The following is a 22180-nucleotide window of genomic DNA, read 5'->3' as shown; positions in this document are numbered from 1 at the left end:
CATTTCCTAAATAAACTAAAGTAAAAAAATAAAAGAGCAACAATAAAATAACAATAAGGAGGCTATATACAGGGGGTACTGGTATTGAGTCAATGTGTGGGGGTACAGGTTAGTCCAGGTCATTGAAGTAATATGTACATGTAGGTAGGGGTAAAGTGACTATGCATAGATAATAAACAGTGAGTAACAGCAGCATTAAAAAAAGGGAGGGGGGATCAATGCAAATAGTCTGGTTAGCCATTTGATAAGCTGTTCAGCAGTCTTATGGCTTGGGGGTAGAAGCTGTTAAGGAGCCTTTTGGTCCTAGACTTGGCGCTCCGGTACTGCTTGCCGTGTGGTAGCAGAGAGAACAGTTTATGACTGGGGTGGCTGGAGTCAAACATGGAGTCAAACATGGAGTCAAACATGGAGTCAAAACATGAAGATCCACTTTGAAACGTGAATGCTGCTTCAAATCATAAAATCATAAAATTGATGGATAGATTTGTAAAATAAATCATATAGTCCCTCTGTGTGGCTCTAGACATGGGCAGAGCTTACAAAACCCCATGAAAAAAAACATGGTTCCAGTTACCGGGGGCAGATATACACCCCTAGCCTTGTTAATAGGGCTGGCCAGAGAGAGGGGCTGTTGTGGCCTTTTTAACAGAGAACATCTGGGATATGTACATCCCTTTTTAGACAAAAATCTATGAAATATAACCATTGATTTTTGAGGAATGTAACTTATAACATGAGTGGTTATATTTCTCCAGACCCATCCCTCAGCTGTTTACCAAAAAAGTGATAGCCCATTAATAGATAGATGTGTGTGTGTATGTGTGTGTGTATGTGTTGACGTGTGTGTATGTGTTGACGTGTGTGTGTGTATATGTGTTGACGTGTGTGTGTGTGTTGACACGTGTGTGTTAATGGTTTTGGTTACAGGTGCCTGCTGTGCTGGGGTCCCTCTCTCTTTCCATAAAGGCTAATGAGAAGTATTAGGTTTCTGGTTTCGACAGCGCTGTACTCAACCTCCACACCAGGGGTTGGAAACTAGATTCAGCAACGGGATGATTTTTGTCAGAGCGAATGGCAGGAGGACGGAAAATAATCCTAAGAATTTGAACACTGCAAACTGACCACAACTAAGCCCAAAAATATTGTTATTTTTTTACATGTCTCTTTTTTATTTGGGGAAATACTTGTGAACAGATTTCCTAAATATATATATTTTTGTTGAATTCCTGCCGCCTGTTGACCCCTGCTCTACACCGTCCTACATACAGCATAGCAGACCCCTGGTTCACGCCCAGCTCGGGGCAGACAGGAAAGGAAGATATACTGCTACATATACAGCGTGATGTCTGTATGGCTTTTGACCACTTGCTGCAAAGAAAATTGCTCTTTGGAGGCTAATAAACTATCTTTACTACTACAGTGCAGCATGTCCGACCTGGTCTAGAGTCACTAGACTGGAACAATAGAGTTTGACCCCTTGGTCCAGTCAGATCAGCAGGGTTATTTCAGATCACCTTGGGGATTGACCTCAGAAAGTGGGGATGGACAGAGAGAGAGAGGGATAAAAGAGAGAGAGGGAGAAGGAGAAAAGAGAGGGTGGGAGAGAGAGAGAGAGGGAGAAAAGAGAGAGAGGGAGAAAAGAGAGAGAGCGAGAGGGGGAGAAAAGAGAGAGAGGGAGAAAAGAGAGAGAGGGAGAAAAGAGAGAGAGCGAGAGGGGGAGAAAAGAGAGAGAGCGAGGGATAGGTCTAGAGGAAAAAGAAAGAGGAATTGGAAAGACAGAGAGACAAAAGAGAGGGAGAGGGCTGGAAGCGAGAGAGATGGTGGTAGGAGAGAGAGAGGACTGGGGGAGATGGATGTTCTATTTTCCCAGTGTGGGAGCAGGGTAATGCTGACTTTACTCCTACAGTATATCACTGTTCTGTCACATCAGACAGAGGTTAAAGGATAACGTTTGGATAATGTTGTTTGATGTAGATAATGGTCTCTGAAGACATGGGATATACTAGTGTGTATCTCTCCGGTCACGTTTGTAAACGTTAAACTGCACAAATATCCCCTCTGTAACGCCTGTATGAACACAGGATATACCCACACACACCTCAATAGGCTGGTATATCAACATTGTTGTGTGTATGGGTGGAGGCTCAGCATTGTAATTTCAGAAAATGTCCTTAATATATCTGCCTTAAGTGTGGAACGATAGTGTTTCACAATATAAAAAAGTGATATATATACAAAAAAATAAATGCATTCTGTGGCAAAATTGCATTCTTATGGTGCAGCTTCCTTTTCTTCAACCAAAGCTGGTCTGTCTTTTGTTGTCAAATTGGAAGGCTGCACCCTCCCTCTCTTCGATCAGCATCACTCAGACGTGTGGTCATCTCCTCACGACTGAACATGTAGATTTCGCGCTGCCATTTCCTGGCTGCTAAACACCTACATTGCTGGTTTAATTTCAGTTGATGTACCATCTCAATCACTACCAAATGTCTTTCAATAACAATACATAGTATTTTCAGCTGTTTGAAGCTTGTGGACAAAACTGAAAGTAAGAGACTCAAAAGCAAGTCTCCACTGAGGTTGCGGGGGAGAGTTCAGGCTGCGTTGTTGCAATTCTCCTTGTTTCCTTAAGGGGGCTTCATTTTAGATGATGCCCCTTTAATCTCACATTTTATGATCTCTTCTTACCTAGGGAATGGCTGTGTTATCTGCTGGCACTTTGTGGCTTAGATCTAAGCTGCTGGGAAACACATTGTAACAAATCCAATTATAAGAAGCATTATTGAGGATCAGATAGCATCACCATCTATCACCCTGCTGAGTGAACCCCTCGTCTGGCCTTTAGGAGGCCTTTATGAGTGAACCCCTCGTCTGGCCTTTAGGAGGCCTTTATGAGTGAACCCCTCGTCTGGCCTTTAGGCCTTTATGAGTGAACCCCTCGTCTGGCCTTTAGGAGGCCTTTATGAGTGAACCCCTCGTCTGGCCTTTAGGAGGCCTTTATGAGTGAACCCCTCGTTTGGCCTTTAGGCCTTTATGAGTGAACCTCTCGTCTAGCCTTTAGGCCTTTATGAGTGAACCTCTCGTCTAGCCTTTAGGAGGCCTTTATGAGTGAACCCCTCGTCTGGCCTTTAGGAGGCCTTTATGAGTGAACCCCTCGTCTGGCCTTTAGGAGACCTTTATGAGTGAACCCCTCTTCTGGCTTTTAGGAGACCTTTATGAGTGAACCCCTCGTCTGGCCTTTAGGAGACCTTTATGAGTGAACCCCTCTTCTGGCCTTTAGGAGACCTTTATGAGTGAACCCCTCTTCTGGCTTTTAGGAGACCTTTATGAGTGAACCTCTCTTCTGGCTTTTAGGAGACCTTTATGAGTGAACCCCTCGTCTGGCCTTTAGGCCTTTATGAGTGAACCCCTCGTCTGGCCTTTAGGAGGCCGTTATGAGTGAACCCCTCGTCTGGCTTTTAGGAGGCCTTTATGAGTGAACCCCTCTTCTTGCTTTTAGGAGACCTTTATGAGTGAACCCCTCGTCTGGCCTTTAGGCCTTTATGAGTGAACCCCTCGTCTGGCCTTTAGGAGGCCTTTATGAGTGAACCCCTCTTCTGGCCTTTAGGAGACCTTTATGAGTGAACCCCTCTTCTGGCTTTTAGGAGACCTTTATGAGTGAACCCCTCGTCTGGCCTTTAGGCCTTTATGAGTGAACCCCTCGTCTGGCTTTTAGGAGACCTTTATGAGTGAACCCCTCTTCTTGCTTTTAGGAGACCTTTATGAGTGAACCCCTCGTCTGGCCTTTAGGCCTTTATGAGTGAACCCCTCGTCTGGCCTTTAGGAGGCCTTTATGAGTGAACCCCTCGTCTGGCCTTTAGGAGGCCTTTATGAGTGAACCCCTCGTCTGGCCTTTAGGAGGCCTTTATGAGTGAACCCCTCGTCTGGCCTTTAGGAGGCCTTTATGAGTGAACCCCTCGTCTGGCCTTTAGGCCTTTATGAGTGAACCCCTCGTTTGGCCTTTAGGCCTTTATGAGTGAACCTCTCGTCTAGCCTTTAGGCCTTTATGAGTGAACCTCTCGTCTAGCCTTTAGGAGGCCTTTATGAGTGAACCCCTCGTCTGGCCTTTAGGAGGCCTTTATGAGTGAACCCCTCGTCTGGCCTTTAGGAGACCTTTATGAGTGAACCCCTCTTCTGGCTTTTAGGAGACCTTTATGAGTGAACCCCTCGTCTGGCCTTTAGGAGACCTTTATGAGTGAACCCCTCTTCTGGCTTTTAGGAGACCTTTATGAGTGAACCTCTCTTCTGGCTTTTAGGAGACCTTTATGAGTGAACCCCTCGTCTGGCCTTTAGGCCTTTATGAGTGAACCCCTCGTCTGGCCTTTAGGAGGCCGTTATGAGTGAACCCCTCGTCTGGCTTTTAGGAGGCCTTTATGAGTGAACCCCTCTTCTTGCTTTTAGGAGACCTTTATGAGTGAACCCCTCGTCTGGCCTTTAGGCCTTTATGAGTGAACCCCTCGTCTGGCCTTTAGGAGGCCTTTATGAGTGAACCCCTCTTCTGGCCTTTAGGAGACCTTTATGAGTGAACCCCTCTTCTGGCCTTTAGGAGACCTTTATGAGTGAACCCCTCTTCTGGCTTTTAGGAGACCTTTATGAGTGAACCCCTCGTCTGGCCTTTAGGCCTTTATGAGTGAACCCCTCGTCTGGCTTTTAGGAGACCTTTATGAGTGAACCCCTCTTCTTGCTTTTAGGAGACCTTTATGAGTGAACCCCTCGTCTGGCCTTTAGGCCTTTATGAGTGAACCCCTCGTCTGGCCTTTAGGAGGCCTTTATGAGTGAACCCCTCGTCTGGCCTTTAGGAGGCCTTTATGAGTGAACCCCTCGTCTGGCCTTTAGGAGGCCTTTATGAGTGAACCCCTCGTCTGGCCTTTAGGAGGCCTTTATGAGTGAACCCCTCGTCTGGCCTTTAGGAGGCCTTTATGAGTGAACCCCTCGTTTGGCCTTTAGGCCTTTATGAGTGAACCTCTCGTCTAGCCTTTAGGCCTTTATGAGTGAACCTCTCGTCTAGCCTTTAGGAGGCCTTTATGAGTGAACCCCTCGTCTGGCCTTTAGGAGGCCTTTATGAGTGAACCCCTCGTCTGGCCTTTAGGAGACCTTTATGAGTGAACCCCTCTTCTGGCTTTTAGGAGACCTTTATGAGTGAACCCCTCGTCTGGCCTTTAGGAGACCTTTATGAGTGAACCCCTCTTCTGGCCTTTAGGAGACCTTTATGAGTGAACCCCTCTTCTGGCTTTTAGGAGACCTTTATGAGTGAACCTCTCTTCTGGCTTTTAGGAGACCTTTATGAGTGAACCCCTCGTCTGGCCTTTAGGCCTTTATGAGTGAACCCCTCGTCTGGCCTTTAGGAGGCCGTTATGAGTGAACCCCTCGTCTGGCTTTTAGGAGGCCTTTATGAGTGAACCCCTCTTCTTGCTTTTAGGAGACCTTTATGAGTGAACCCCTCGTCTGGCCTTTAGGCCTTTATGAGTGAACCCCTCGTCTGGCCTTTAGGAGGCCTTTATGAGTGAACCCCTCTTCTGGCCTTTAGGAGACCTTTATGAGTGAACCCCTCTTCTGGCTTTTAGGAGACCTTTATGAGTGAACCCCTCGTCTGGCCTTTAGGCCTTTATGAGTGAACCCCTCGTCTGGCTTTTAGGAGACCTTTATGAGTGAACCCCTCTTCTTGCTTTTAGGAGACCTTTATGAGTGAACCCCTCGTCTGGCCTTTAGGCCTTTATGAGTGAACCCCTCGTCTGGCCTTTAGGAGGCCTTTATGAGTGAACCCCTCGTCTGGCCTTTAGGAGGCCTTTATGAGTGAACCCCTCGTCTGGCCTTTAGGAGGCCTTTATGAGTGAACCCCTCGTCTGGCCTTTAGGAGGCCTTTATGAGTGAACCCCTCGTCTGGCCTTTAGGCCTTTATGAGTGAACCCCTCGTTTGGCCTTTAGGCCTTTATGAGTGAACCTCTCGTCTAGCCTTTAGGCCTTTATGAGTGAACCTCTCGTCTAGCCTTTAGGAGGCCTTTATGAGTGAACCCCTTGTCTGGCCTTTAGGAGGCCTTTATGAGTGAACCCCTCGTCTGGCCTTTAGGAGACCTTTATGAGTGAACCCCTCTTCTGGCTTTTAGGAGACCTTTATGAGTGAACCCCTCGTCTGGCCTTTAGGAGACCTTTATGAGTGAACCCCTCTTCTGGCTTTTAGGAGACCTTTATGAGTGAACCTCTCTTCTGGCTTTTAGGAGACCTTTATGAGTGAACCCCTCGTCTGGCCTTTAGGCCTTTATGAGTGAACCCCTCGTCTGGCCTTTAGGAGGCCGTTATGAGTGAACCCCTCGTCTGGCTTTTAGGAGGCCTTTATGAGTGAACCCCTCTTCTTGCTTTTAGGAGACCTTTATGAGTGAACCCCTCGTCTGGCCTTTAGGCCTTTATGAGTGAACCCCTCGTCTGGCCTTTAGGAGGCCTTTATGAGTGAACCCCTCTTCTGGCCTTTAGGAGACCTTTATGAGTGAACCCCTCTTCTGGCCTTTAGGAGACCTTTATGAGTGAACCCCTCTTCTGGCTTTTAGGAGACCTTTATGAGTGAACCCCTCGTCTGGCCTTTAGGCCTTTATGAGTGAACCCCTCGTCTGGCTTTTAGGAGACCTTTATGAGTGAACCCCTCTTCTTGCTTTTAGGAGACCTTTATGAGTGAACCCCTCGTCTGGCCTTTAGGCCTTTATGAGTGAACCCCTCGTCTGGCCTTTAGGAGGCCTTTATGAGTGAACCCCTCGTCTGGCCTTTAGGAGGCCTTTATGAGTGAACCCCTCGTCTGGCCTTTAGGAGGCCTTTATGAGTGAACCCCTCGTCTGGCCTTTAGGAGACCTTTATGAGTGAACCCCTCGTCTGGCCTTTAGGCCTTTATGAGTGAACCCCTCGTTTGGCCTTTAGGCCTTTATGAGTGAACCTCTCGTCTAGCCTTTAGGCCTTTATGAGTGAACCTCTCGTCTAGCCTTTAGGAGGCCTTTATGAGTGAACCCCTCGTCTGGCCTTTAGGAGGCCTTTATGAGTGAACCCCTCGTCTGGCCTTTAGGAGACCTTTATGAGTGAACCCCTCTTCTGGCTTTTAGGAGACCTTTATGAGTGAACCCCTCGTCTGGCCTTTAGGAGACCTTTATGAGTGAACCCCTCTTCTGGCCTTTAGGAGACCTTTATGAGTGAACCCCTCTTCTGGCTTTTAGGAGACCTTTATGAGTGAACCTCTCTTCTGGCTTTTAGGAGACCTTTATGAGTGAACCCCTCGTCTGGCCTTTAGGCCTTTATGAGTGAACCCCTCGTCTGGCCTTTAGGAGGCCGTTATGAGTGAACCCCTCGTCTGGCTTTTAGGAGGCCTTTATGAGTGAACCCCTCTTCTTGCTTTTAGGAGACCTTTATGAGTGAACCCCTCGTCTGGCCTTTAGGCCTTTATGAGTGAACCCCTCGTCTGGCCTTTAGGAGGCCTTTATGAGTGAACCCCTCTTCTGGCCTTTAGGAGACCTTTATGAGTGAACCCCTCTTCTGGCTTTTAGGAGACCTTTATGAGTGAACCCCTCGTCTGGCCTTTAGGCCTTTATGAGTGAACCCCTCGTCTGGCTTTTAGGAGACCTTTATGAGTGAACCCCTCTTCTTGCTTTTAGGAGACCTTTATGAGTGAACCCCTCGTCTGGCCTTTAGGCCTTTATGAGTGAACCCCTCGTCTGGCCTTTAGGAGGCCTTTATGAGTGAACCCCTCGTCTGGCCTTTAGGAGGCCTTTATGAGTGAACCCCTCGTCTGGCCTTTAGGAGGCCTTTATGAGTGAACCCCTCGTCTGGCCTTTAGGAGGCCTTTATGAGTGAACCCCTCGTCTGGCCTTTAGGCCTTTATGAGTGAACCCCTCGTCTGGCCTTTAGGAGGCCTTTATGAGTGAACCCCTCGTCTGGCCTTTAGGAGGCCTTTATGAGTGAACCCCTCTTCTGGCCTTTAGGCCTTTATGAGTGAACCCCTCGTCTGGCTTTTAGGAGGCCTTTATGAGTGAACCCCTTGTTTGGCCTTTAGGCCTTTATGAGTGAACCCCTTGTTTGGCCTTTAGGCCATTATGAGTGAACCCCTCGTCTGGCCTTTAGGAGGCCTTTACAAGTGAACCCCTCGTCTGGCTTTTAGGAGGCCTTTACGAGTGAACCCTTGCCACAAAGCCTGTTTTAACATTGGCAGCACCCTTATGGGTTTCACCATTTTAAAGTAGTCAACTGGATTGCAGAATTCTATCCTGGTCTGCAGGAGGGGTCAGCCAATTAATTATAGGCTACTCCTGACCTGAGCAAACATTCCAGCACTGCAGGTGACAACCTTGGCTTTATACCTGTTCAGACTATACACAGTCCAGCACTGCAGGTGACAACCTTGGCTTTATACCTGTTCAGACTATACACAGTCCAGCACTGCAGGTGACAACCTTGGCTTCATACCTGTTCTGACTATACACAGTCCAGCACTGCAGGTGACAACCTTGGTTTTATACCTGTTCAGACTATACACAGTCCAGCACTGCAGGTGACAACCTTGGCTTTATACCTGTTCAGACTATACACAGTCCAGCACTGCAGGTGACAACCTTGGCTTTATACCTGTTCAGACTATACACAGTCCAGCACTGCAGGTGACAACCTTGGCTTTATACCTGTTCAGACTATACACAGTCCATCACTGCAGGTGACAACCTTGGCTTTATACCTGTTCAGACTATACACAGTCCAGCACTGCAGGTGACAACCTTGGCTTTATACCTGTTCAGACTATACACAGTCCATCACTGCAGGTGACAACCTTGGTTTTATACCTGTTCAGACTATACACAGTCCAGCACTGCAGGTGACAACCTTGGCTTTATACCTGTTCAGACTATACACAGTCCAGCACTGCAGGTGACAACCTTGGCTTTATACCTGTTCAGACTATACACAGTCCATCACTGCAGGTGACAACCTTGGCTTTATACCTGTTCAGACTATACACAGTCCAGCACTGCAGGTGACAACCTTGGCTTTATACCTGTTCAGACTATACACAGTCCAGCACTGCAGGTGACAACCTTGGTTTTATACCTGTTCAGACTATACACAGTCCAGCACTGCAGGTGACAACCTTGGCTTTATACCTGTTCAGACTATACACAGTCCATCACTGCAGGTGACAACCTTGGCTTTATACCTGTTCAGACTATACACAGTCCAGCACTGCAGGTGATAACCTTGGCTTTATACCTGTTCAGACTATACACAGTCCAGCACTGCAGGTGACAACCTTGGCTTCATACCTGTTCAGACTATACACAGTCCAGCACAGTAGGTGGCGGTGTGCACCTTTTCAGTTTGTTTACAAACTGCCAATACACATATGAGTAGAAGAAGACATTGACTACTTTTAAATGGAGATAGCCCTCAATGGCACTTCCCATGCTGTCACATAAGTGATAATGGCAAAGATAGGGGGTGGGGTCTCTTTTGAAAGCTGTGGAATGAACTGCTTCTCTCGGCGGGGTGGGGCCTGTTGATTGAATTTGACAGCTTGGCTGATACTACCAGAACATAATTCGATTGTAAACAATAGGGCAATAAAAGTGATTATTGAGCATCTCCTGTCCCTGGGACATTAAACCATTTGGCCTCGATCACATCGATTGTATCACACACACACACAGGTTCGTAAATGGACTGACATTTTACAAACAAAATGTGCTGACTGGCCGAACACGGAAATGACCAGTCAGCATTTTCATATTCCATGGAGCAGGATGTCGTGAGTAACTGTTCCATTGAGTCCCTGATGATGCAACCCTATCACAGATCTCCATTGGCTATGAACTCAACACAATTCTCCCTGAACACAATGGAGACAGACGAGAGCTGGAGCTGCAAGCAGCCCGGAGGACGACACAATACATTGGGTTACTGTTATTTGGCAACAAGTGATAAGCAAAATGATTGAAGTGTAAGCGTTCTCAGTGTTGCCAGACGTGGTTGATCAACTGCTGTTTTCCTAACAGCGAAAGTCTGAAAACTTTCAGTGTTGCCAAAGCGTTTGTGTAATGTTACAGTTTAGATAAGTGTCCACACAACCCAAGCAATCCTAATATTCTGATAAACGAGTCCCATTGTGTCAATCGTGAGCAGCAAAATGTTTTCATATTACAGAAATCTTCTGCGTGAGCAATTCTTTTTAATAATTTCAGCATTTAATAAACTTTCAGTAGCTTGAGCAGACAATCAAATCCTTGTTAAAGTTTGTATGCGCTTTTCATAAGCACAAAAAAAGTCAGAAAAACCTTAAATCCATGGTACATTGATACAGCAGGGCCAATGAGGGGAGACAATAAGCACGATAATGTCAGTACAAGTACAAGATACAGGAATGTGAGAGAAAAGGCTGTCTAAGGGACAAGAAGACAAGAGAAGGGGAAAGAAAAGATGAGATAGAAGAGAGAGAAAGAGATGCTATGGACAAGGCGGAGAGGAAAGAAAGAGGAGACAGGAGAAAAGGGATGAGAGGAGGGAGGAGAAGAGTGAGGAGAGGAGGGAGGAGGCAGGAGAGGAGGGAGGAGAGTGAGGAGAGGAGGGAGGAGAGGAGTGAGGAGAAGAGTGAGGAGAGGAGGGAGGAGAGGAGGGAGGAGAGTGAGGAGAGGAGGGAGGAGAGGAGTGAGGAGAAGAGTGAGGAGAAGAGTGAGGAGAGGAGGGAGGAGAGTGAGGAGAGGAGGGAGGAGAGGAGAGGAGGGAGGAGAGGAGTAAGGAGAGGAGTGAGGAGAGGAGGAGAGGAGTGAGGAGAGGAGAGAGGAGAGGAGGGAGGAGAGCAGCACCAGGGTGATAGATGATGATGATGATGCTCTCTTATCCTGAAGAGAGAGCGGGTGTCCCAAATGGAATCCTAGTACCTTTACAGTGCACTAGGTCGGACCAGGGCCCATAGGGCTCTGAATAGGGAGTCATTTGGGACACACACAGATAGTCCTTATCACAGCCTGGGGAGATAGAGAAGACAGGAGCAGAAATTAGATGGGAAGAGAAAAGGACAGGGGATGAGAGGGATGAAGCGATGGGAAGAGAAGATCATGAGGAATCCTCAGAGCCTGCAGAGAGATAGCTTTTATCACTGTCAGGGATACAGAGAAGACAGAAGAAAACAAAGAGAGGAGACAGAAGGTGAAGAGGTGATGGAATAGAGAGAGCGGGAAGGCGTAAAAAGAGGGGAGGAGAGAGACAAGGAGAGAGGAGAGAAGAGAGAGGGGAGAAGAGAGAGGGGAGACGAGAGAGGGGAGAAGAGAGAGAGGGAAGAGAGAGGGGAGACGAGAGAGGGGAGAAGAGAGAGGGGAGGTGAGAGAGAGGGAAGAGAGAGGGGAGAAGAGAGAGGGGAGGAGAGAGACAAGGAGAGATGAGAGAAGAGAGAGGGGAGAAGAGAGAGGGGGTAGAGAGAGGAGAGAAGAGAGAGGGGAGAGGAGAGAGGGGAAGTGAGAGAGAGGGAAGAGAGAGAGGAGAAGAGAGAGGGGAGGTGCGCGAGAGGGAAGAGAGAGGGGAGAAGAGAGAGGGGAGAAGAGAGAGGGAAGAAGAGAGGGAAGAGAGAGGGGAGAAGAGAGAGGGGAGGTGAGCGAGAGGGGAGAAGAGAGAGGAGAGAAGAGAGAGGGGAAGTGAGAGAGAGGGAAGAGAGGGGAGGTGAGAGAGAGGGAAGAGAGAGAGGGAAGAGAGGGGAGAAGAGAGAGGGGAGGTGAGAGAGAGGGAAGAGAGAGGGAAGAAGAGAGAGGGGAGGAGAGAGACAAGGAGAGATGAGAGAAGAGAGAGGGGAGAAGAGAGAGGGGAGAAGAGAGAGGAGAGAAGAGAGAGGGGAGAAGAGAGAGGGGAGAAGAGAGAGGGGAGAAGAGAGAGGAGAGAGAGGAGAGAGGGGAAGTGAGAGAGGGAAGTGAGAGAGAGGGGAAGAGAGAGGGGAGAAGAGAGAGGGGAGAAGAGAGAGGGGAGAAGAGAGAGGAGAGAAGAGAGAGGGGAGAAGAGAGAGGGGAAGTGAGAGAGGGAAGTGAGAGAGGGAAGTGAGAGGGGAGGTGAGCGAGAGGGAAGAGAGAGGGGAGAGAGAGGGGAGAAGAGAGAGGGGAGAAGAGAGAGGGGAGAAGAGAGAGGAGAGAAGAGAGAGGAGAGAAGAGAGAGGGGAGAAGAGAGAGGGAAGTGAGAGAGGGAAGTGAGAGAGAGGGGAGGTGAGCGAGAGGGAAGAGAGAGGGGAGAAGAGAGAGGGGAGAAGAGAGAGGAGAGAAGAGAGAGGGGAAGTGAGAGAGAGGGAAGAGAGGGGAGGTGTGAGAGAGGGAAGAGAGAGAGGGAAGAGAGAGAGGGGAGAAGAGAGAGGGGAGAAGAGAGAGGGGAGAAGAGAGAGGGGAGAAGAGAGAAGAAGTGAGAGAGAGGGAAGAGAGAGAGGAGAACAGTGTCAGGATGAGAAAATAGATATCAGGATTAAGAGCTGCAATATCGTTCCATGAACAAGGCCCTTAAATAGAGAGACGATAACTCAAGGATATCCACACACACACACACACACACACACACACACACACACACACACACACACACACACACACACACACACACACACACACACACACACACACACACCAGTTCCAGTTGTTCAAAGCTGGCTTAGAGCCAGTGGTAGCGTGAGAGATAGTAGGTATACACTACATGGCCAAAAGTATGTGGACACCACTTCACACCCGTTGCTGACCGGAGTATAAAATCGAGCACACAGCCATGCAATCACCATAGACAAACATTGGCAGAATAATGGCCTGTACTGATGAGGGAATGGTGTGTGTGTGTGTGTGTGTTACCTGTACCACTGCTGATGGTCTGCTGCCTGCACTTCTTGAAGTGAAAGCGTTTGATGGCGACTGGTTGGCCACGGTAACAGGCTCTATAGATGATAGTTCCACTGCCCCCCTGGCCCAGGATATCACTCTCCTCCTCACTACACTCCAACAGGGCCTTCTCTAGGAACAACCTACACACACACAGTATTATGTTATGCACGTCACACACACAAACATTATAAACACACTCCAGCTGGTTCTTCTACAGAAACAACCAATATAACACAAAAACCATACAGAACATGATACTATGTATACCTCATAGAGTACATGATACTATGTATACCTCATAGAGTACATGATACTATGTACACCTCATACAGAACATGATACTATGTATACCTCATAGAGTACATGATACTATGTGTACCTCAGAGTATATGATACTATGTATACCTCATAGAGTACATGATACTATGTATACCTCATAGAGTACATGATACTATGTATACATGACACTATGTATACCACATAGAGTACATGACTCTATGTATACCTCATAGAGTACATGACACTATGTATACCACATAGAGTACATGACTCTATGTATACCTCATAGAGTACATGATACTATGTACACCTCATAGAGTACATGATACTATGTACACCTCATAGAGTACATGATACTATGTACACCTCATAGAGTACATGATACTATGTACACCTCATAGAGTACATTATACTATGTACACTGTCGTAGCTGAATCAGAATTAGTTAGGTAACATAGATAAATAAGATGTTTTATTTACTTTCATAATATGCTTATGTGAGATACTTGTCATTAGAATGTCACTTTTTGTCTTTTACATGTCTGGTAATATGCAGAATATCAGAATGGAACATTGTCTTCATATGTGAACAGGTTTGAACATTGTCTTCATATGTGAATGTATCTGTTAAACCATGTGAAGGGCTCCAAAATGTCTGTACTCCAGTCACTCCCTCCTTTTCCCATTGGGGGGAGGAGTATGGCAGTGTCTGGAACCATTGTATTACCCCTCTGATGTTGCACTAATCTTGAGATAGTATATGACCTAGAAGTCACTTCCCTCAGTGAGCTTGTCCAGGAGGGGAGAGAAGAGGGGGTGTATTTGAGATGGGAGTATCTAAAGTGGACAATTGATATATGCCATTGGATGAGGTAATGTTTCGGTACTATGAAGTACCAAGAACGGAGTTTAGAACCTGGTCTAAGAGACTAAACTGAACAATAATTTATAGCTAATGCTATCTGGCTATGGGATACTCCTCTCTCAAGTAAAAGGCCCTTTGTGAAGTTCCTAAGATCTGTGGTTCGTCATGTAAGTTGAGAGGGGTGTATCTTGGCTATAAAAGATCTTGGCATTCTCTTATAGGGACTCTCAGAATTAATTTATAGACACTGAATTGATCTGAGAGTCAAAGGGCTATGGTGAAGCTCATTTGATTAAAGATGAAGTTTAAATATAACTCTGACTTGTGTGTGGTTTGTAAACTCTCCTCATTTAGTAATACAGGAAATTACCACGACAACACCTCATAGAGTACATGATACTATGTATACCTCATACAGAACATGATACTATGTATACCTCATAGAGTACATGATACTATGTATACCTCATAGAGTACATGATACTATGTATACCTCATAGAGTACATGATACTATGTATACCTCATAGAGTACATGATACTATGTATACCACATAGAGTACATGACTCTATGTATACCTCATAGAGTACATGATACTATGTACACCTCATAGAGTACATGATACTATGTATACCTCATAGAGTACATGATACTATGTATACCCCATACAGTACACACAAAGCCTCATTATCCATCACTAATGTAATTTTCATCTTTCAGCATTTATTTTTATTTAACCTTTATTTAACTACAGTAGGCATGTCAGTTAAGAACAAATTGTTATCAACAATGACGGCCTACCAAAAGGCCTCCTGCGGGAAAGGGGGCTGGGATTACTTATAAAAAGATAGCACAAAACACACGACACCACAACAAAACATAAAGAGAGACCTATAAGACAACAAAATTGCACGGCAGCAACACATGACAACACAGCATGGTAGCAACACAACATGACAACAACAAGTTGCAACACAACATGGTAGCAACATGGTAGTAGTACAACATGGTAGCAGCACAACATGGCAGCAACATGGTAGTAGTACAACATGGTAGCAGCACAACATGGCAGCAGCATGGTAGTAGTACAACATGGTAGCAACACAACATGGCAGCAGCATGGTAGTAGTACAACATGGTAGCAACACAACATGGCAGCAGCATGGTAGTAGTACAACATGGTAGCAGCACAAAACATGGTACAAACATTTTAGGGCACAGACAACAGCACAAAGGGCAAGAAGGTAGAGACTACAATGCATCATGCGAAGCAGCCACAATTGTCAGTAAGAGTGTCCATGATTGTATCTTTGAATGAAGAGATGGAGATAAAACTGTCCAGTTTGAGTGTTTTTTGCAGCTCGTTCCAGTCGCTAGCTGCAGCGAACTGAAAAGAGGAGCGACCCAGGGATGTGTGTGCTTTGGGGCCCTCTAACAGAATGTGACTGGCAGAACGGGTGTTGTATGTGGAGGATGAGGGCTGCAGTAGGTATCTCAGATAGCGGGAGTGAGGCCTAAGAGGGTTTTATAAATAAGCATCAACCAGTGGGTCTTACGACGGATATACAGAGATGACCAGTGTACAGTTGAGTATAGAGTGCAGTGATGTGTCCTATAAGGAGCATTGGTGGCAAATCTCATGGCCGAATGGTAAAGAACATCTAGCCGCTCGAGAGCACCCTTATCTGCCGATCTATAAAATATGTCTCCGTAATCTAGCATGGGTAGGATGGTCATCTGAATCAGGATTAGTTTGGCAGCTGGGGTGAAAGAGGAGCGATTACGATAGAGGAAACCAAGTCTAGATTTAACCTTATCCTGCAGCTTTGATATGTGCTGAGAGAAGGACAGTGTACTGTCTAGCCATACTCTCAAGTACTTGTATGAGGTGACTACCTCAAGTTCTAAACCCTTCGAGGTATTGATCACACCGGTGGGGAGAGGGGCATTCTTCTTACCAAACCACATGACCTTTGTTTTGGAGGTGTTCAGAACAAGGTTAAGGGCAGAGGAAGCTTGTTGGACACTAAGAAAGCTTTGTTGTAGAGCGTTTAACACAAAATCCGGGGAGGGGCCAGCTGAGTATAAGACTGTATCATCTGCATATAAATGGATGAGAGAGCTTCCTACTGCCTGAACTATATTGTTGATGTAAATTGAGAAGAGCGTGGGGCCTAGGATCGAGCCTTGGGGTACTCCCTTATGTTCTGCCAGTCACATTCTGTTAAAGGTCCCCAAAGCACACACATCCCTGGGTCGCTCCTCTTTAAATAAATGTTAAATAAAAAAAGAAACTCCCTTGGTGTCAGGCAGTGGCTGAGACAGCAGATGTTCTGACTTTATGCACTGCACTCTTTGAGAGAGGTACAGTGGGGAGAACAAGTATTTGATACACTGTCGATTTTGCAGGTTTTCCTACTTACAAAGCATGTAGAGGTCTGTAATTTTTATCATAGGTACACTTCAACTGTGAGAGACGGAATCTAAAACAAAAATCCAGAAAATCACACTGTATGATTTTTAAGTAATTAATTTGCATTTTATTACATGACATAAGTATTTGATACATCAGAAAAGCAGAACTTAATATTTGGTACAGAAACCTTTGTTTGCAATTACAGAGATCATACGTTTCCTGTAGTTCTTGACCAGGTTTGCACACACTGCAGCAGGGATTTTGGCCCACTCCTCCATACAGACCTTCTCCAGATCCTTCAGGTTTCGGGGCTGTTGCTGGGCAATACGGACTTTCAGCTCACTCCAAAGATTTTCTATTGGGTTCAGGTCTGGAGACTGGCTAGGCCACTCCAGGACCTTGAGATGCTTCTTACGGAGCCACTCCTTAGTTGCCCTGGCTGTGTGTTTCGGGTCGTTGTCATGCTGGAAGACCCAGCCACGACCCATCTTCAATGCTCTTACTGAGGGAAGGAGGTTGTTGGCCAAGATCTCGCGATACATGGCCCCATCCATCCTCCCCTCAATAAGGTGCAGTCGTCCTGTCCCCTTTGCAGAAAAGCATCCCCAAAGAATGATGTTTCCACCTCCATGCTTCACGGTTGGGATGGTGTTCTTGGGGTTGTACTCATCCTTCTTCTTCCTCCAAACACGGCGAGTGGAGTTTAGACCAAAAAGCTCTATTTTTGTCTCATCAGACCACATGACCTTCTCCCATTCCTCCTCTGGATCATCCAGATGGTCATTGGCAAACTTCAGATGGGCCTGGACATGCGCTGTCTTGAGCAGGGGGACCTTGCGTGCACTGCAGGATTTTAATCCATGACGGCGTAGTGTGTTACTAATGGTTTTCTTTGAGACTGTGGTACCAGCTCTCTTCAGGTCATTGACCAGGTCCTGCCGTGTAGTTCTGGGCTGATCCCTCACCATCCTTATGATCATTGATGCCCCACGAGGTGAGATCTTGCATGGAGCCCCAGACCGAGGGTGATTGACCGTCATCTTGAACTTCTTCCATTTTCTAATAATTGCGCCAACAGTTGTTGCCTTCTCACCAAGCTGCTTGCCTATTGTCCTGTAGCCCATCCCAGCCTTGTGCAGGTCTACAATTTTATCCCTGATGTCCTTACACAGCTCTCTGGTCTTGGCCATTGTGGAGAGGTTGGAGTCTGTTTGATTGAGTGTGTGGACAGGTGTCTTTTATACAGGTCACGAGTTCAAACAGGTGCAGTTAATACAGGTAATGAGTGGAGAACAGGAGGGCTTCTTAAAGAAAAACGAACAGGTCTGTGAGAGACGGAATTCTGACTGGTTGGTAGGTGATCAAATACTTATGTCATGCAATAAAATGCAAATTAATTACTTAAAAATCATACAATGTGATTTTCTGGATTTTTGTTTTAGATTCCGTCTCTCACAGTTGAAGTGTACCTATGATAAAAATTACAGACCTCTACATGCTTTGTAAGTAGGAAAACCTGCAAAATCGGCAGTGTATCAAATACTTGTTCCCCCCACTGTAGTTAGCAAACCAGGCCAAAGACACCTCAGAGACACCAATAATCCTTAGCCAGCCCACAAGAACGGAATGGTCTACCGTATAATTCTTTGGGGCCAAGTCAATAAAAATAGCAGCACAACATTGCTTAGAATCACAGCCAATAGTGACATAATTTAGGACCTTTAAGGATGCAGTGACACATCCATAACCTGAGCGGAAACCTGATTGCATACCAGAGAGAATACTATAGACATCAGGGAAGCCAATCAGTTTCCAACACTTTTGAAAAACAGGGCAAAATAGAAATTGGCCTATAACAGTTAGGATCAGCTTGATCTCCCTCTTTAAATAAAGGACGCACCGTGGCTGCCTTCCAAGCACTGGGAACCTCCCCAGAGAGGAGAGACAGGTTCAAAGGTCAGAGATAGGCTTGGTGATGATAGGGGCTGCAACCTTAAAGAAGAAAGGATCTAAACCATCTGACCCAGATGTTTTTTGGGGTCCAGTTTAAGGAGCTCCTTTAACACCTCAGACTCAGTGACCGACTGCAGGGAGAAACTTTGTAGCGGGGCAGGAGAAAAAGAGGGAGGAGCATCGGGACTAGTCGCATTAGAATGGGTGGGAGACTTAGAAATGTTGTACGGGCAAGGAGGCATGGCTGAGTCAAATAGGAATCCTGACTTAATGAAGTGGTGATTAAAGAGCTCAGCCATGTGCTTCTTGTCAGTAACAACCACATCATCAACTTTAAGGGACATGGGCAGCTGTGAGGAGGAGGGTTTATTCTCCAGGTCTTTAACCGTTTTCCAGAACTTCTCATGATTAGACCCACAGAGAGAGAACTGCTCCTTAAAGTAACTGACTTTGGACTTCCGGATAGCCTGAGTGCACTTATTTCTCATTTGCCTGAACGAGAGCCAGTCAACCTGAGTATGTGTGTGCAAAGCCTTTCTCCAAATGCAATTCTTGTGGTGGAATAACTCTGCCAGATCACGGTCGAACCAGGGGCTGAACCTGTTTTTAATTCTCATTTTCTTTATGTGGGCGTGTTTGTTACCAATACCAGTGAAAATATCCAAAAAGAAGGTCAAATTTACAGAGACCATGTCATGAAGGAAGGCTTGCTCATTAAATGTTTTTAACATGCTACATCCTTGATCCGAACCTCAGCTCTACCTCCTGGACATCAACACATGCACCATACATTACTACAGCTACCTCCCTGATCCCAACCTCAACTCTACCTCCTGGACATCAACACATGCACCATACATTACTACAGCTACCTCCTTGATCCCAACCTCAACTCTACCTCCTGGACATCAACACATGCACCATACATTACTACAGCTACCTCCTTGATCCCAACCTCAACTCTACCTCCTGGACATCAACACATGCACCATACATTACTACAGCTACCTCCCTGATCCCAACCTCAACTCTACCTCCTGGACATCAACACATGCACCATACATTACTACAGCTACCTCCCTGATCCCAACCTCAACTCTACCCGCTGGACATCAACACATGCACCATACATTACTACAGCTACCTCCCTGATCCCAACCTCAACTCTACCTCCTGGACAGTCAACACATGCACCATACATTACTACAGCTACCTCCCTGATCCCAACCTCAACTCTACCCGCTGGACATCAACACATGCACCATACATTACTACAGCTACCTCCCTGATCCCAACCTCAACTCTACCCGCTGGACATCAACACATGCACCATACATTACTACAGCTACCTCCCTGATCCCAACCTCAACTCTACCTCCTGGACGTCAACACATGCACCATACATTACTACAGCTACCTCCCTGATCCCAACCTCAACTCTACCCGCTGGACATCAACACATGCACCATACATTACTACAGCTACCTCCCTGATCCCAACCTCAACTCTACCTCCTGGACGTCAACACATGCACCATACATTACTACAGCTACCTCCCTGATCCCAACCTCAACTCTACCTCCTGGACGTCAACACATGCAGCATACATTACTACAGCTACCTCCCTGATCCCAACCTCAACTCTACCCGCTGGACATCAACACATGCACCATACATTACTATAGCTACCTCCCTGATCCCAACCTCAACTCTACCCGCTGGACGTCAACACATGCACCATACATTACTACAGCTACCTCCCTGATCCCAACCTCAACTCTACCTCCTGGACATCAACACATGGACCATACATTACTACAGCTACCTCCCTGATCCCAACCTCAACTCTACCTCCTGGACGTCAACACATGCACCATACATTACTACAGCTACCTCCCTGATCCCAACCTCAACTCTACCTCCTGGACATCAACACATGCACCATACATTACTACAGCTACCTCCCTGATCCCAACCTCAACTCTACCTCCTGGACATCAACACATGCACCATACATTACTACAGCTACCTCCCTGATCCCAACCTCAACTCTACCTCCTGGACATCAACACATGCACCATACATTACTACAGCTACCTCCCTGATCCCAACCTCAACTCTACCTCCTGGACATCAACACATGCACCATACATTACTACAGCTACCTCCCTGATCCCAACCTCAACTCTACCTCCTGGACATCAACACATGCACCATACATTACTACAGCTACCTCCCTGATCCCAACCTCAACTCTACCTCCTGGACATCAACACATGCACCATACATTACTACAGCTACCTCCCTGATCCCAACCTCAACTCTACCTCCTGGACGTCAACACATGCACCATACATTACTACAGCTACCTCCCTGATCCCAACCTCAACTCTACCTCCTGGACGTCAACACATGCACCATACATTACTACAGCTACCTCCCTGATCCCAACCTCAACTCTACCTCCTGGACATCAACACATGCACCATACATTACTACAGCTACCTCCCTGATCCCAACCTCAACTCTACCTCCTGGACATCAACACATGCACCATACATTACTACAGCTACCTCCCTGATCCAACCTCAACTCTACCTCCTGGACATCAACACATGCACCATACATTACTACAGCTACCTCCCTGATCCCAACCTCAACTCTACCTCCTGGACAGTCAACACATGCACCATACATTACTACAGCTACCTCCCTGATCCCAACCTCAACTCTACCTCCTGGACATCAACACATGCACCATACATTACTACAGCTACCTCCCTGATCCCAACCTCAACTCTACCTCCTGGACATCAACACATGCACCATACATTACTACAGCTACCTCCCTGATCCCAACCTCAACTCTACCTCCTGGACATCAACACATGCACCATACATTACTACAGCTACCTCCCTGATCCCAACCTCAACTCTACCTCCTGGACATCAACACATGCACCATACATTACTACAGCTACCTCCCTGATCCCAACCTCAACTCTACCTCCTGGACATCAACACATGCACCATACATTACTACAGCTACCTCCCTGATCCCAACCTCAACTCTACCTCCTGGACATCAACACATGCACCATACATTACTACAGCTACCTCCCTGATCCCAACCTCAACTCTACCTCCTGGACATCAACACATGCACCATACATTACTACAGCTACCTCCCTGATCCCAACCTCAACTCTACCCGCTGGACATCAACACATGCACCATACATTACTACAGCTACCTCCCTGATCCCAACCTCAACTCTACCTCCTGGACATCAACACATGCACCATACATTACTACAGCTACCTCCCTGATCCCAACCTCAACTCTACCTCCTGGACATCAACACATGCACCATACATTACTACAGCTACCTCCCTGATCCCAACCTCAACTCTACCTCCTGGACATCAACACATGCACCATACATTACTACAGCTACCTCCCTGATCCCAACCTCAACTCTACCTCCTGGACATCAACACATGCACCATACATTACTACAGCTACCTCCCTGATCCCAACCTCAACTCTACCTCCTGGACATCAACACATGCACCATACATTACTACAGCTACCTCCCTGATCCCAACCTCAACTCTACCTCCTGGACATCAACACATGCACCATACATTACTACAGCTACCTCCCTGATCCCAACCTCAACTCTACCTCCTGGACATCAACACATGCACCATACATTACTACAGCTACCTCCCTGATCCCAACCTCAACTCTACCTCCTGGACATCAACACATG

General features: G+C 46.7%; 1 protein-coding gene across 1 annotated transcript in view; it reads right to left on the bottom strand.

Moving 5' to 3' along the window:
• Positions 1-22180, bottom strand: part of lrrk1 (leucine-rich repeat kinase 1) — a 183943-nt gene that overhangs the window by 70275 nt on the left and 91488 nt on the right. Inside the window, exon 26 of the mRNA XM_038996044.1 lies at positions 12864-13033. Within this exon, the coding sequence (XP_038851972.1) occupies positions 12864-13033 (170 nt within the window). The remainder of the gene's footprint in view (positions 1-12863; positions 13034-22180) is intronic.

This window comes from Salvelinus namaycush, chromosome 1, assembly GCF_016432855.1.
Source record: "Salvelinus namaycush isolate Seneca chromosome 1, SaNama_1.0, whole genome shotgun sequence".
Lineage (NCBI taxonomy): Eukaryota > Metazoa > Chordata > Actinopteri > Salmoniformes > Salmonidae > Salvelinus > Salvelinus namaycush.
The sequence above is the reverse complement of the archived record's forward strand: the minus strand, read 5'-3'. Positions and strand labels throughout refer to the sequence as shown.